The 13184-nt window shown below is 43.3% G+C and overlaps 1 protein-coding gene across 6 annotated transcripts in view; it reads right to left on the minus strand.

Annotated features, from left to right (window-relative positions):
• NRF1 (nuclear respiratory factor 1) overlaps positions 1 to 13184 on the minus strand; it is a 116064-nt gene that overhangs the window by 66694 nt on the left and 36186 nt on the right. For 3 of the 6 annotated variants that reach the window (XM_056118461.1, XM_056118463.1, XM_056118458.1), the window contains exon 2: positions 5172 to 5403. In XM_056118461.1, the coding sequence (XP_055974436.1) occupies positions 5172 to 5394 (223 nt within the window). In that variant the 5' untranslated portion in view covers positions 5395 to 5403. Of the gene's footprint in view, positions 1 to 5171; positions 5404 to 13184 lie in introns of those variants that run through there. The other 3 variants (XM_056118462.1, XM_056118459.1, XM_056118464.1) reach the window with 2 other exon arrangements.

A 13184-nucleotide genomic window follows, 5' to 3' on the forward strand; every position in this document is an offset into this window, starting at 1 on the left:
GTGCTCAGGGTTTTCTCCTGGCTCTGTGTTCAGGGATCACTCCTTGCGGAGCTTGGAGGACCATATGCATTGCCAGGGACTGAATGACGGGTTAGCCATATGCAAAGCAAGCACGTTACTGGCTGCACCATCTCTCTGGCCCTGAATTTCTTTTATGAAAATGAAATGTGGAAGATGGCAGAACATGGTAAGACAGCTGTGTCACTTGCAGGAGTATTACTTTATGAGACACTTTTATTTCAGCTATTTGTGCATTATTTACACAGTAGAATTATCACTGTGAGATATTGCCAAGCTGGAAATCAATTTTGTTTTCAGCAATTATAACAGCAAAAAAGCATAAGCAAACTAATTGTTCTACCATTATACAAGATATTCAGATGAATGGAACACCAATTAACAGTTAAAATGAATGAGAGGATCTCTTAATAAAAGGAGGAAAGACAAATTTAAAGCTGATCATTGAAGCTGGGGCAATGGCGCAAAGGACTGAAAAGTGTGCTTTGCATATATCCCAGGTTTAATCCAAACAATTCTGAAAATCTAACCAGGAGAAGCCCCGGAGTACCAGCAGGTGTGGCTCAAAAACACCAACAAAACACTGTCTCGGTGGAGGGAGGGACGCAAAGAGGGTTGGGAAAAAGGCAAGTCTTCTCCCCTTCCTTCTGTCATCTTCATTATCTTCGTGAGGAGCACTTAAGACTTTTGGAAATTATTTTACTCACTCTCTGTTACCCTGTTCCTTATCACTGGCCTCTAAGCTTCTTCAGAAGCAAGCTTTTGCCTTTCTTGCTGCATCTATATATATGTAGTATCTCTATATAGTAATATACAGCCTATCGTAATTCCTCTGTAACTGTTGATCAAATAGTTAATCATTTTTATCAGCTGGGCCTCAGTCTCCACTTCTGATATACAAAAGGGTTAGATCAAAGCTTATTCTGTTTTGTTTTGTTTTGTTTGCTTTTTGGGTCACACCCGGCGATGCACAGGGGTCACTCCTGGCTCATGCACTCAGGAATCACTCCTGGCGGTGCTCAGGGGACCATATGGGATGCTGAGGATCGAACCCGGGTCGGCCGTGTGCAAGGCAAACGCCCTACCCGCTATGCTATCACTCCAGCTCCTCAAAGCTTATTCTGAATCTTAACAATAGGGCAGTGCAGTATAGTAATTAGGATGTCTCTCCTCTTTCTTGTATTCATTATGTTAGGATGCCATCTTCTGGGAAGCATGACAATTTCAGAAGTGTATTTGACAAACATGCTATACGTACTCTGTCACGACACCTCACCCAGAAGTCGACAGTGGGTAATAATAGTAAGAAAGTTATATTACCGTTGTATTCATCTTCCTCCCATTCTATACTCGATCCTTTTGGCTAATACTAAAAAGATTGAGTATTCTGGCTAGTCCTGACCTTAATTTCTTGTCTAGTACCTTTCATGATCAATTTCACTTAGATAATTCTAGACCTCATGCATGAAGTCTTCTCATATAGTTCTAAAATATGCCATGTAGATGCGTATTTAAAAGAATGAGACAAAATATGGTTCAGTTTTAAGTCATTTAGTGACCCAGGAAAAAAATCTTAAAATCTTAGACTGGATTAAGTTGATCCAGGATTGCTGGTGCCCTCAGGCCATCTGGCAGAAAGAAGCAAACAAAAGTCCTATCTAAAGGATCTTTATAATGAAACTATCGTACGAGACTTCACATTATTTCTAAAAATAATTCTCTCCAGCACATCATCCAATGATAATTCAGATATCAACAATTTACAAAGAGAAAATTCAACATAAACAAGCAACAGCACTAACGACATATAATAAAAACAGAACCACAAACACGTCAGAAAGCAAAATCACTAGATCATAAGAGTCTAACACTACACTCAAGAAAAAAAATTTTAAAGGGGAAAGCTAGAGGGCCAGAGCAATAGTACAAAAGGCAGGGTGTCTGCCTTACACATGCTGACCTGGATTCAATCCCTGGCACCCCATATAGTCCCCAAAGCCCTCCTGAGTGCAGAGCCAGGAATAACCCTTGAACAGGGCCAGGTGTGGCCAGAAAGTTTATAAGAAGGGAGGGAGAGAGCTGGAGATGTAGGAAAGCAGATATGGTGCCTGAGTTACACACACTGACCTGGGTTCATTCTCCAGCATCCTATATAGTCCCTGGAACTGCCAAGAGTGGTAAGCGAGTGCAGAGCCAGGAGAAAACCCTGAGCACTGACAGGTGTGGGCCCCAAACAAAATAAATACACAACTCCCACTACAAACATAAACTGTAATAGCACAAAACTGGGAGGAATGGGGCTGGAGCAAAAGCACAAAACTGGGAGGAAAAACATAAAAAAACCCTCAAAAATAGAAAACAAAACCCAGACTGGGCCTCCTCCCCTCCAGCTCCTCAGTTTTCCAACAGCTTGGCAGTCATGCCCACAAACTGCTTCCTGAGCCATGTAATCTCATCAACGGCCAAGACCCAGAGACTTTAAACTAAAGCTCCCGGAAGAGAGAGACAGAGACTGTCCTGGAGCACATGGTTGCATTTGCGGCCACGCCACCTCTTATACTCTGGCCCACTTACTTACCAAAAATAACACATATTTGTTTGTTTTTAACATACTTGCTTGTATTCTCTTATATCACAATCAATCACAAATCAGACTTATTCGTCGATTGCCTCGAGCAGGCCCCAGTAACGTCTCCTTCATCCTAGCCCTGAGATTATATTCTCTTATATAAGGGCCTGAAATGCTCCACAATGAAATACAGCAACCTTCACACACTTCCTCTAATTGTGGTGGGAAGGGGCTTGGTGGTGGGATTGGTGCTTGAATATTATCTACAGTGAACTATTGTGAACTTCTTTGTGAAAATAAAATATATAAAAATTGCAAAACAAAAACAAAACCCGAAAGCTATTAACTATGCCAGAATTAGTAACACAATGGATAAACGGAAAACCACCTTAGCACAGCTAAAAGAAAATTTAATAAACTAGAAAGCAGAAGACACTATATAGAATTACATATAAAACAAAAAAGGGAAAATAGAAAGGGTAAGAAACATCAGAAACATAAAAAAGTCACTCGGTGAGCACCACCAAGAATTTGAATGGGAGTTATAAAAGAAAGATGATGAAACTGACCAGAAGCAAAACAAACAAAATCAAGTGGCTAAGGTTTTCCAGATTTGATGAACAGTAGCAATCCAGATTCGAAATGCTCCAAGAATCCCAAGCATGAAAAATGAGAAGCAATTCAGAACCAGATCTATCACAACAGCTAAGGGCAAACTTAAAAGTTTGTAAGGGGTCTGAGAGATGGTACAGCGGGGAGGGTGCTTGCCTTCTATGCAGCCAATCCAGGCTTGATTCTGGGACCACATACAGTCCTCTGAACCCCTCCAGAAGTGATCCCTGAGTGCAGAGCCAAGAATGAGCCCCGAGCACTGCTTGGTATGGTTCCAAAACAAGAAGGAAGAAAAAAAAAAAAGCATCCCCCAGGGAGGTGTCTGTACGGCAGATAACTTTCAGAGGAGTAGCTGTAAGAACAACATTCAGAAGCAGGGACAGAAACCAGAAAACAGGGTGCCAGGGTGTAGGGGAACGGAGAAGCAGAAACCAGAAAATAGTGAAATGGCATCTCCAATACATAGCTGGCAACTAGAATTCCATACCCATAGTAAAAATTCTTCAGAGTTGAAAGACATATATAACTACTGGCCCCCAAAACACAGTGACAAGAAAAAGCTGACAGACTTGCTACTGGCAGATCCATATTAAAGAAAATTAAAAATGGAACTCTGAGCAAACTAAAAATTCTCATTGAAGTTGGCTATAAGGGGGAAAATATTATGTATAAAATGATGCCTTGTAGTACTTAAAATACTAAACACACACACACATACACAGAACGCTGATAAGCCAGGAGCAGAAGAAATTCAAGTTTTCTAAATATGTATTATAACTGGAAAGTAAAAGTACCAATTACATAACTTTAAGACATGTGAAGGATGTGTTATCCTTTTTAGGAGTATCACTAAAACTAAAATGTATATAACGTACATAACTTACAAAGAGAATTTAAAATTTATGCCAAAACACAAGAGAAAACAGCACATAATAGATGGGACAAAGAGAACATAGAGAGCAAAGATGATGAACTTAAACTTAATTATATCAGTATTACAACTTAATGTCAATGAACTAAATGCTTAAGTTAAAGGATTTAGTTGGAAGCGACTTGAAGTTAGTATGTGCCGTGGATTTCTGAAATATGCACAAGGAATTTTTCTGAGCCTTTGCTGCAAGACTTTCTAAATGTTTGTAATACCTTTAAGAGTGAATGAGAGGAGCTGGAGTGATAGTACAGAGGGGAGCATTTGCCTTGCATGTGGCCGACCTGGATTCAATTCCCGGCACCCCATATGGTCCACTGAGCACCGCCAGGAGTAATTCCTGAGTGCAGAGCCAGGAGTAACCCCTGTGCATAGCCAGGTGTGATCCCCCCTCCAAAAAAAAAGAGTGAATGAGACCGAGGAAAAGAAAAGCAGGAGGAACAGTGCCATGGGAACAGCGCCTGCCCAGCAAGAATCTGGCTACTGAGTTCAAATCCAGTGACCCACTTGCAGGGAAAGTGACTCCTGGTATAAGTACTGCATCACAAGCATAGCCTGTGTACCTCACAAGATGTGCCCATTTTCGTGAGTCCCATGATCTTGTATATGACACCAACCCACCCTCGAAACCCTTCGCTAAAAATGTCAACCCCAGGAGAGAGCAAACACCCCTCCTGCCCCACCCTCAGCAACAGTATCAACAAGAGCAGGACATCAGGAAGTGGGGGGAATGAGATAGGGGTGGGGGTGGTTGTTGGCAATTAAAAGGGGGAAAAATGGGTCATTAAAAAAGTACTGTTGGAATGGATGATGGATAAAAAATCAAATGGATCATGTTATAAAAATCACCAGTAAATATGATGCTAGAACCCAAGTCTCAGTATAATGCCAGAACATGTTACAAAGGCAAGGCTGAAAGAGAACAGAAGTGATGTGCAGATAGATGTGCAATGTGAGCGTGCCTGCATCCTAGATCTTTCCAGATACACACGGTACCACGAGTTAAAGGAAAAATGAAGAGCTCCGAATCCCCAACGACATTACCTGCAGCAGCCAAATGGGCTGTTACCTCATCAGCCGCGGTGGAGTTGAGGATGTCGGAGTCATCGTAGGAGGTGTCCTCGGGAGAAGACGGCGAGTCTTCGTCAGCGCTCAGCATGCTGTGCTCAGTGTAGGTGGCCACATGGACCTGCTGCACTTGCTGGGCCACGGCATGGGCTTCTATGGTAGCCATGTGCTCGGTTTGGGTCACGCCGTGCTCCTCCATGAAGGTCTACTGTCAACAAAAGGCAAGGAACCAGGTTCAGTGGGACCCAACACAGCACTTCATCTCAGCAGTTCTTTCCTCCAGAGCAGAGCAACCCAACAGGCCTGCAGCCGGACCCACCACGCGCCACAGCCAATCAAAGGCAATGGAGAGAGACCAGACACAGCAGAAAAATGACCCGCTGCGTTCCTTATGTAAAACCGTTTTTTTGTTTGTTTGTTTGTTTAGGTTTTGGGGTCATATCCAGAGATGCCCTGAGGTTGCTCTTGGTACTACAGCTCCAACCCCTATGAAACTATTCTGATGGAAACACATTGTGCTAATCTCTTATGTCAGGGAACAGAACAGTGAATCTTCCTAAGATATAAACAACAACAACAAAAAAAATCACAGAAGCTAGCATTTGATATTAAAGACACAGAAACATTCAGTAAGCAAAATACTTTTTTACTTCAGAGACAAATGGAAGTTAAAAATTTTCCCCCCAAAAGTGCATTAATTTGGTTTTCCTGCTTATAAACACTGAAATGATGAAGTATTTTATAAAGCAATAAAATTTTGTACTCTTACTATACTTATAATTCAGGGATCAAACTTGGTTGGCCATGTGCAAGGCTATAAGCTATACTACGACTACTCTGGCCCTGTTATTTATTTTAAAAGAATAAAGTTAAAAATCTCTGCTGAAGCACATACACACACACACACACACACGTTTTTTAAGAGCCCTACTAAAAAGCTGTGGGCTTTCCTTGTACACACTCGGTCTCCTTATATAACCCCCCTCACAGCACACACACACACACACACACACACACACACACACGAAGTATACCTTTCTGCCATAGTATACAGCATTGCATACTTGAGTTTATCAAACCTACCCCACAGAAAAAAAAGGGGGGGGAGTCAAAGAGATATAGATATGTGACTTTTACTGCTACATGTAAAAATGTATATATGTGCTCGTCTATTCATGCAAAAAGTTTTTTTTTTTCCTTTCAGGACTGGAGAGATAGTACAGTGGATAGGGCAATTGCTTTGCATGTGGTTGACCAGGGTTGAAAGGCTCCCAGAACCCCATGTAGTCTCCCCAAGCCCCATCAGGAGTGTTCCAAGTGCAGTCACGTGGAAGCTCTGAGCACTGCAAGGTGTTGCCCTTAAAACAAAAATAAAACAACAACAAAAACGCTAAAGCAAGAAATATTTTCTTTCATCTTCGTTCTACGCTACCATAAAATTCCATTTCCTTCTTTGGGGATATCTAAATCCCTTGTTCCTCTGGGTAACAGCTTTCAAGAGCCCCATCCTGAAAGTCATCTTTCTTGAAGTCAACTGTAGCCATGTAGGTGACCTAATTCTTACTTTTTTGGAGACTTGATCTCTGCTTTAAATTCTAGTGCTGTTTCTTGTTTGTGTTTTTTTCTCCTTTAATGATCTCTTTTCTCTCTTATCCTTTCATCCATATCACAACTCATCCTTCTAATTCAGTCATTCTTAACTTTGAGATCAAGGTACATTCTGTATTTCAAACTAAAATTCACTTTTATTACAAAACAAAAACCACCACAGGATGCCACAAATTCAAAAAGACTTCCACACTTTCTTTAGGCTTGAAGACACTTTGCCTCATAAAAGCAAACTCACACCTCCCTTTTTTTCACAGGGAATATGTAAGAGGTACATGTATACACACACACTTTTTTTTAGGGGCCAAAGAGGTAGTACAATGGGTAGGACCCAATGTTAATATTTGAGAAATCTGGGTAATGGGTATTCCCTTTTTTCTTTTTGTGCTTTTTGGACCACACCTAGAAGGGCTCAGGACTTACTTCTGGTGGGCTTGGGGGACCAATATGGGGTGTCAAGTACCAAACCCAGGTCAGTCACTTGCAAGGCAAGTGCCCTACCTGTTGTACTATTTGGTGGTGGACGTTTTTTATACTAGTTTTTTTAACATTTCGAAGCAAAAATCACATCCCCAAATTTGTTTTCCAAGAGAGTTACCCAATATGGTTTCATCCATGTCCCAAATTTCAGAATTTTTTTCCCCTTTTTTGGGCTACATCCAGCAGTGCTCAGGGGTTACTTCTGGCTCTGCACTCAGGAATCACTCCTGGCAGTGGACAGGGGTAGCATATGGGGTGCTGGGAATCGAACCCAGGTCAGCTATGCACCAGGCAAGCACTTTACCCATTGTACCATCACTCTGGTCCCTATTTGAGAATATTCAAGGGGATATATTCTAACAGCCAGATTAGTGCACATTTAAAATTCAATTTAACACACTAAGGCACACAATTAAACATAAGAGAGAAAGACACCATAAAAATACTAGGTTCCATCCATTTAAAGTCTTCTAATAACGGGCAAATTGCTTGGGGCATTTTTGCATTCTGGCCACTTGAAAATTGTTTTTAAATGAGCTGGGATTAGATGGCATCTAACTGCGCTTCAAAGGGATTTGTGCGCCCTGCACTTGGCATAATGGGTTTCAATTCTCTCCAGAGCGCGGCTCAAAGCATAAATCAATAGGGCTGTGCTTGGGAGCCGCGTCGCTTCAGCCCCATTGCGCCTCATGCTTTTTCCTGTGCATAAATTTGTATTTTAAGAACATAACTGGGTTGCTGCACTTCCTGTTTGCAGTACCTTCCCACTGAACACACATGAACAAGTCCCATACTGATACAGGCGTGATCTGCAGGATAGTTTGGAAGCATGCGCCACTCACTGTTCCTCCCTGCACTGAAGCCTGGGTCTGCTCACCACATAGATCAAAATATACTCAGCCAAGCTCTTCTTTTTTTCCTACGGAGCTAAAACTATTTTACAGGACTGTGCGTCAGGGGTTCAATCTCATGCCTCTCCAGCGTGTACAACTTTGGCAGAGGCCTCGATAGCCCTCCCCCACGGCCCACAGGGCGCCCCCACCTTCCTCCTCAATGCCCCAGCTCCATCTCTCCCGATTGCTCAAACCACGTTTACTCAGCACACTCTGTAAAAGGCAAAGGCAAGGCACCTGGAACAAAAATAGGTACTTAAACCAGGAGGAGTGTTTCACAGCTTAGAAGCTGGCCTCGCATGCTAGGGGAAAAGGCAGCTCAGACAGAGAAGGGACCACCAAGTAAAAGGTGCTAGGAGGGCCCACTCAGGATGGGAGATGCAGGCTGACAGTAGACCATAGACTGAACATGATGGCCACTTAATACCCCTACCGCAAACCACAACACCCAAAAGGAGAGAGAGGGAGCAAAAGGGAATGCCCTGCCACAGAGGTGGGGTGGGGTGGTGGGAGGGATGCTGGGACCATTGGTGGTGGAGAATGGGCACTGGTGGAGGGATGGGTACTGATCATTGTATGACTAAAATGCAAGCACAAAAGTTTGTAAGCCTGTAACTGTACCTCACGGTGATTCACTAATAATTTTTTTTTTTTAAAAGGTACTTAAAAACTGATACTGGGGGCTGGAGCGATAGCACAGCGGCCAACCTAGATTCAATTCCCAGCATCCCATATGGTCCCCTGGGCACTGCCAGGAGTGACTCCTGAGTGCAAAACCAGGAGTAACCCTTGAGCATTGCCAGGTGTGACTCAAAAAGAAAAAAAAAAAGATACTGTCAGTGTCAGCACAAAATAACTAGTCAAGAAAGTGAAGCGAGAGATGACTGTCCATTGAACTTTACTTTCCTGGAGATTACCATACCCCACTGAAACCACCTGCAGTGAGACATCTAAGTCCTATGGGGAGTCAGATTCTCTGGGGAGCAAAGGTGAAAGAAACTGCTAATAGGCTGAAACATATTAGATGATATGAATCTGTAGCAGAGAGCAGGAACCCCTTGGGAGAGCTAAGCTTCCATTTCAACTTTTTATTTCATTTTATTTTTGCGGTGCAGGGAACTGAACCCAGATCCTCCATATGCGGTATGTATTCTGCCACTGAGTCAACTCCCTGGTTCTAACACTTTTCTTAATGAAACTGCAGCCGCCTGAGAAAGCTGTCAGGATTACGAGAGGATACTGGTAACAGGAAATACCATGCCTGGCACAAAGCTCCACCACGTTCTGTTGCTGCTCCCAGAAGGCCCATCTCTTGGGTGCCAGCCTTCTTGACTCAGGACCCAACGGGTCTCACAGGGACTGGGCCAGGATTTCTGCATTTTTAAGTCTGACACTCATCCCTGAGGCTGTGATTTTCTTCACTGTGTGCAAGAGATTTTGAGTCAACATCTAAGAACTCCTTTTTTCATATGAACTCCAACACCTGAAATCCTGTTCTCCTAGACACAGAGCTAAGCAAAATACGGAAGCAATGTCCCGGCAGAATTTCATGAAACACACAAAATGGAGAGCCGGCAACCAGACTGCCCTTCCTCAGAACAGATGAGAAGATGCATACAAGAGTACATCGAAGGGCCCTGACCTATCACTCCATGTCTCCAACACAAGACCTGTGTGTACCTCCCAAGAGCCAGTGAGATCAGCAGACGACACAACCCTTCATTCAAAAAACCATTCCACAAAATGATAAAGTAACATGCCACCAATTTAACTCAAACTCTCCATTATATAGATGTGATCCAGGCTACATATATACCTGATAGGTTTTTCGTTGTTATATAAGCCACGATGGCTACCAGCCCACAGACAGGTAGAAAGGCTGAAAATCATTGTCTACGGCCTTGGCGGGCTGGAGCGATAGCACAGCGGGTAGGGCGTCTGCCTTGCACGCAGCCAACATGGCCGACCTGAGTTCGATTCCTCCACCCCTCTCGGAGAGCCCCGCAAGCTACCGAGAGTATTCGATATGCCAGACACAGTAACAACAAAGTCTCCAATGGAGACGTTACTGGGCCCGCTCGAGCAAATCGATGATCAACGGGAGGGCCTTTACTTTACTTTTACTTTACTGCCTTGGCACTACTGCCAATCAAATGCTGGCACAAACTATAAGAGGGTGCAAAAGCCGGGCTGTGCTGAGAAGTGCCGACTTTTGCCATTCTGGACAAGCAAGGGAAAGATGAGAGAGAGTGAAAGTGAGCACAGAAAACTGTTGCTTGTCCCAGAGCACCCTGGTAGTTGTAGTCAATATTACCTAGGGAGTTTCTGGAATTTGGATGACAAATCCAAATGAAAGTTAGCCTAATCCACACATAATGGATGAGATTAAGTATAGAGTATTTCTTAAAGACCCAAGAAGGAAGAAGCAGGGAATCTAATTAAGGTAAAACTAAATGTAAAAAGAAAGCACTAGTTCAATTAATAGCATCATATCAGAGGCAAAGCTGACAAAAACAACCATCTACAGTTCACCTAATTCCACTGTCTTTCATATTCACGCGCTACAGTTTAGAACAAGGCTAGACACTTTCTTCAACCTGGTCTTTCTACAGTCAACAAATGAATTTGGTTCTTGGGGAACATAAGGTAATGAATCCAAACCTAACCCACAGCAGGAAAAGAAATTTAATGTAAGAAAAAAATAAAATAGGGTCGAGGGAGACAGCTCAGGCCACAGATAGCCTGGTGTCACATCCCAACACAACAGGCCCCCTAAGCACCCCTGGGTGCAACCCTGGTAGAAGGAGCCTGTGACCCCCGGCCAGCACAGTCACTGTGGGAGCGTCCACCATCAAGGGTGTGTGACCCCTGGACCATAGCAACAACAAAGGAAAGGGAAGTGACGGGGGGAAATCCGCCTTCCCCAAATTACTTCCTTCCAAATAACCCAAGGGTGAGACTGGACTTGGTGAAAAAAAAATACCCTCCCCTACCACTGGGTTCTAGAGAGACAATAAAGCTATAGTCATGTATGTAGCTGATTGCTTCTCGTGTTCCGACTCCAGCTGTACATAAAAACACAAGAAACCAAATGTAATACAAAATGAAATGAGAAAGTCACAAGTCATGGCTACAGCTCTGGCAGAGAGGAGGGAGTGGAAGGGCTGAGAGGAGGGAGAATGAACGGGTCTGAGTGCTCAGATCCTATACTTACTTGAAGGAGGCAAGAGATACTACCAAGAGCAGGTAAAAGAAATTAGCATTAAAATGTAATTATCAAAATATAGAGGGTAGAGTGAAGTGACCCATGCAGGAAATAAAAATGCCCCTGGGGATAAATCAAGAGAAAATGGTATAAATATATTAGAGTTACAGAGGGGCAAAGGTTAATACTGTAATTTTAACCTACAAGTACGCTGTTTTTACCAAAGACCTTGAAAAAGTTTTCCAGAGGCCAGAGCGATAGTACAGCAGGTAAGGCGTTTGCCTTGCACATAGCCAAGCCAGGTTCAAAGCCCAAGCACCATCAGGAGTAGTTCCTGAGTGCAGAGCCAGGAGTAATTGCTGGGGATGGTCAAAAACAAAACAATAAAAAATTAAAAGCAAGTTTTCCAGACCTCCTTCTGAAACAATATTAAATGAGATGCTAGAGCAAACTGTAACTAAGAGCAAGTCCCTTTCGGAGTTGAGGTGCTTGCCTTGCAGCCAACCCCTGGTACCACATGACCCCCAGCACTGCCATGGTAGGGTTTCCCTCCCCCAAAGCAAATCCTTTATTCATATGCTCAAGAGAAGGGCAGGGTCTGAGTTTAGGAATTGTTTTGCCTTGTGGCTGGAGATAAAGCACCTTACAGGATAGGGTGCTTCCCTGGCACCCCATGTGGTCCCGATGCCCCGCCCTGAAAGCCCCAGTAAGGCCTGAGCACTGCCAGGTGTGGCCCCAAAACGAAAAAAGGAAAGAAAAGAAACAGTCATCCCTTAAGTAAAATTAACTTCCTGATTTGGAACATCTGAAACCAACAAAATTTTGTCTGAGTGTAATTACAAATTACGTAATTTTATTCCAATATGTTGATAAAATTTATAATAGTCACAATCCAAGAATCCAATGAATACTGATGCTTTTATTTACCATGTGAGGAAAAACAAGCTTTTGCTAATGGTGGTTTTGTGAAAGAAACTCTGGTAAACTCTGAAGGCAGGGGCTGGGGCCATGAAGACTTTATAAGCAGCATCGCCGTAATCTGCTCTCTAATTCCTGCGTGGTTACACTTTTTCTTTTTAATCTTTATTAGTGAAACACCATGAGGTACAGTTGTAGACTTACAAATTTTTGTATAATTCAGTTATACAATGATGGAGTACCCATCCCTCCACCAGTGCCCATTCTCTACCACCTCTGATCCCAGTATGTGGTTACAAATTTTAATTACCAAACTAACCCCAACCAAGTGGCTTATACACCCCCTCCCCCCAATTTGGTAGTTCACCTCTTGCCTTTATTTCTAAGTCCTGTCTTCCGAGTGTTCTGAACTATTCCATATCCAGCTCTGGTGGGATCAGCCAGACTAGCTGGCCGGCTTCCGGTCACCTTCCACCAAGGGGAAGGAAGCAGGAGGTTTCCTTGTTCTTTCCATTCCCACTAATGTTGCTTGGCAGCAGTGCCCAGATTCATCTCTCCACCCTTCTCCACCAGAGGACACACACCAGCTGTGTGGTACCCCCCATCCCAGGTGAAACTGCCAGGTGGGAGGGCCCCTCGACCCCCTCCACTCCAGGGGCAGCTGCTACCTCTCATCCTTTCCATCTGGACTGCCTCCATATCTACTTGTTGCTTTTTTTCAGTCGTCCAACACCTGTGAAGCCAGAATGAAATTCTCTAAACCACTTTCAAGTGGTGTGGGCCTAAATCCTGACTATTCTAAAGGAAGCGTACAGGATGTGCATAGGACAACACAAAAAGCATAGCGACATTTTATCCTGTCTATAGAGTAACTCTTGACATTTT

The sequence above is a fragment of the Sorex fumeus genome, unplaced genomic scaffold (genome assembly GCF_029834395.1).
Source record: "Sorex fumeus unplaced genomic scaffold, SorFum_2.1 ptg000037l, whole genome shotgun sequence".
Classification (NCBI taxonomy): domain Eukaryota; kingdom Metazoa; phylum Chordata; class Mammalia; order Eulipotyphla; family Soricidae; genus Sorex; species Sorex fumeus.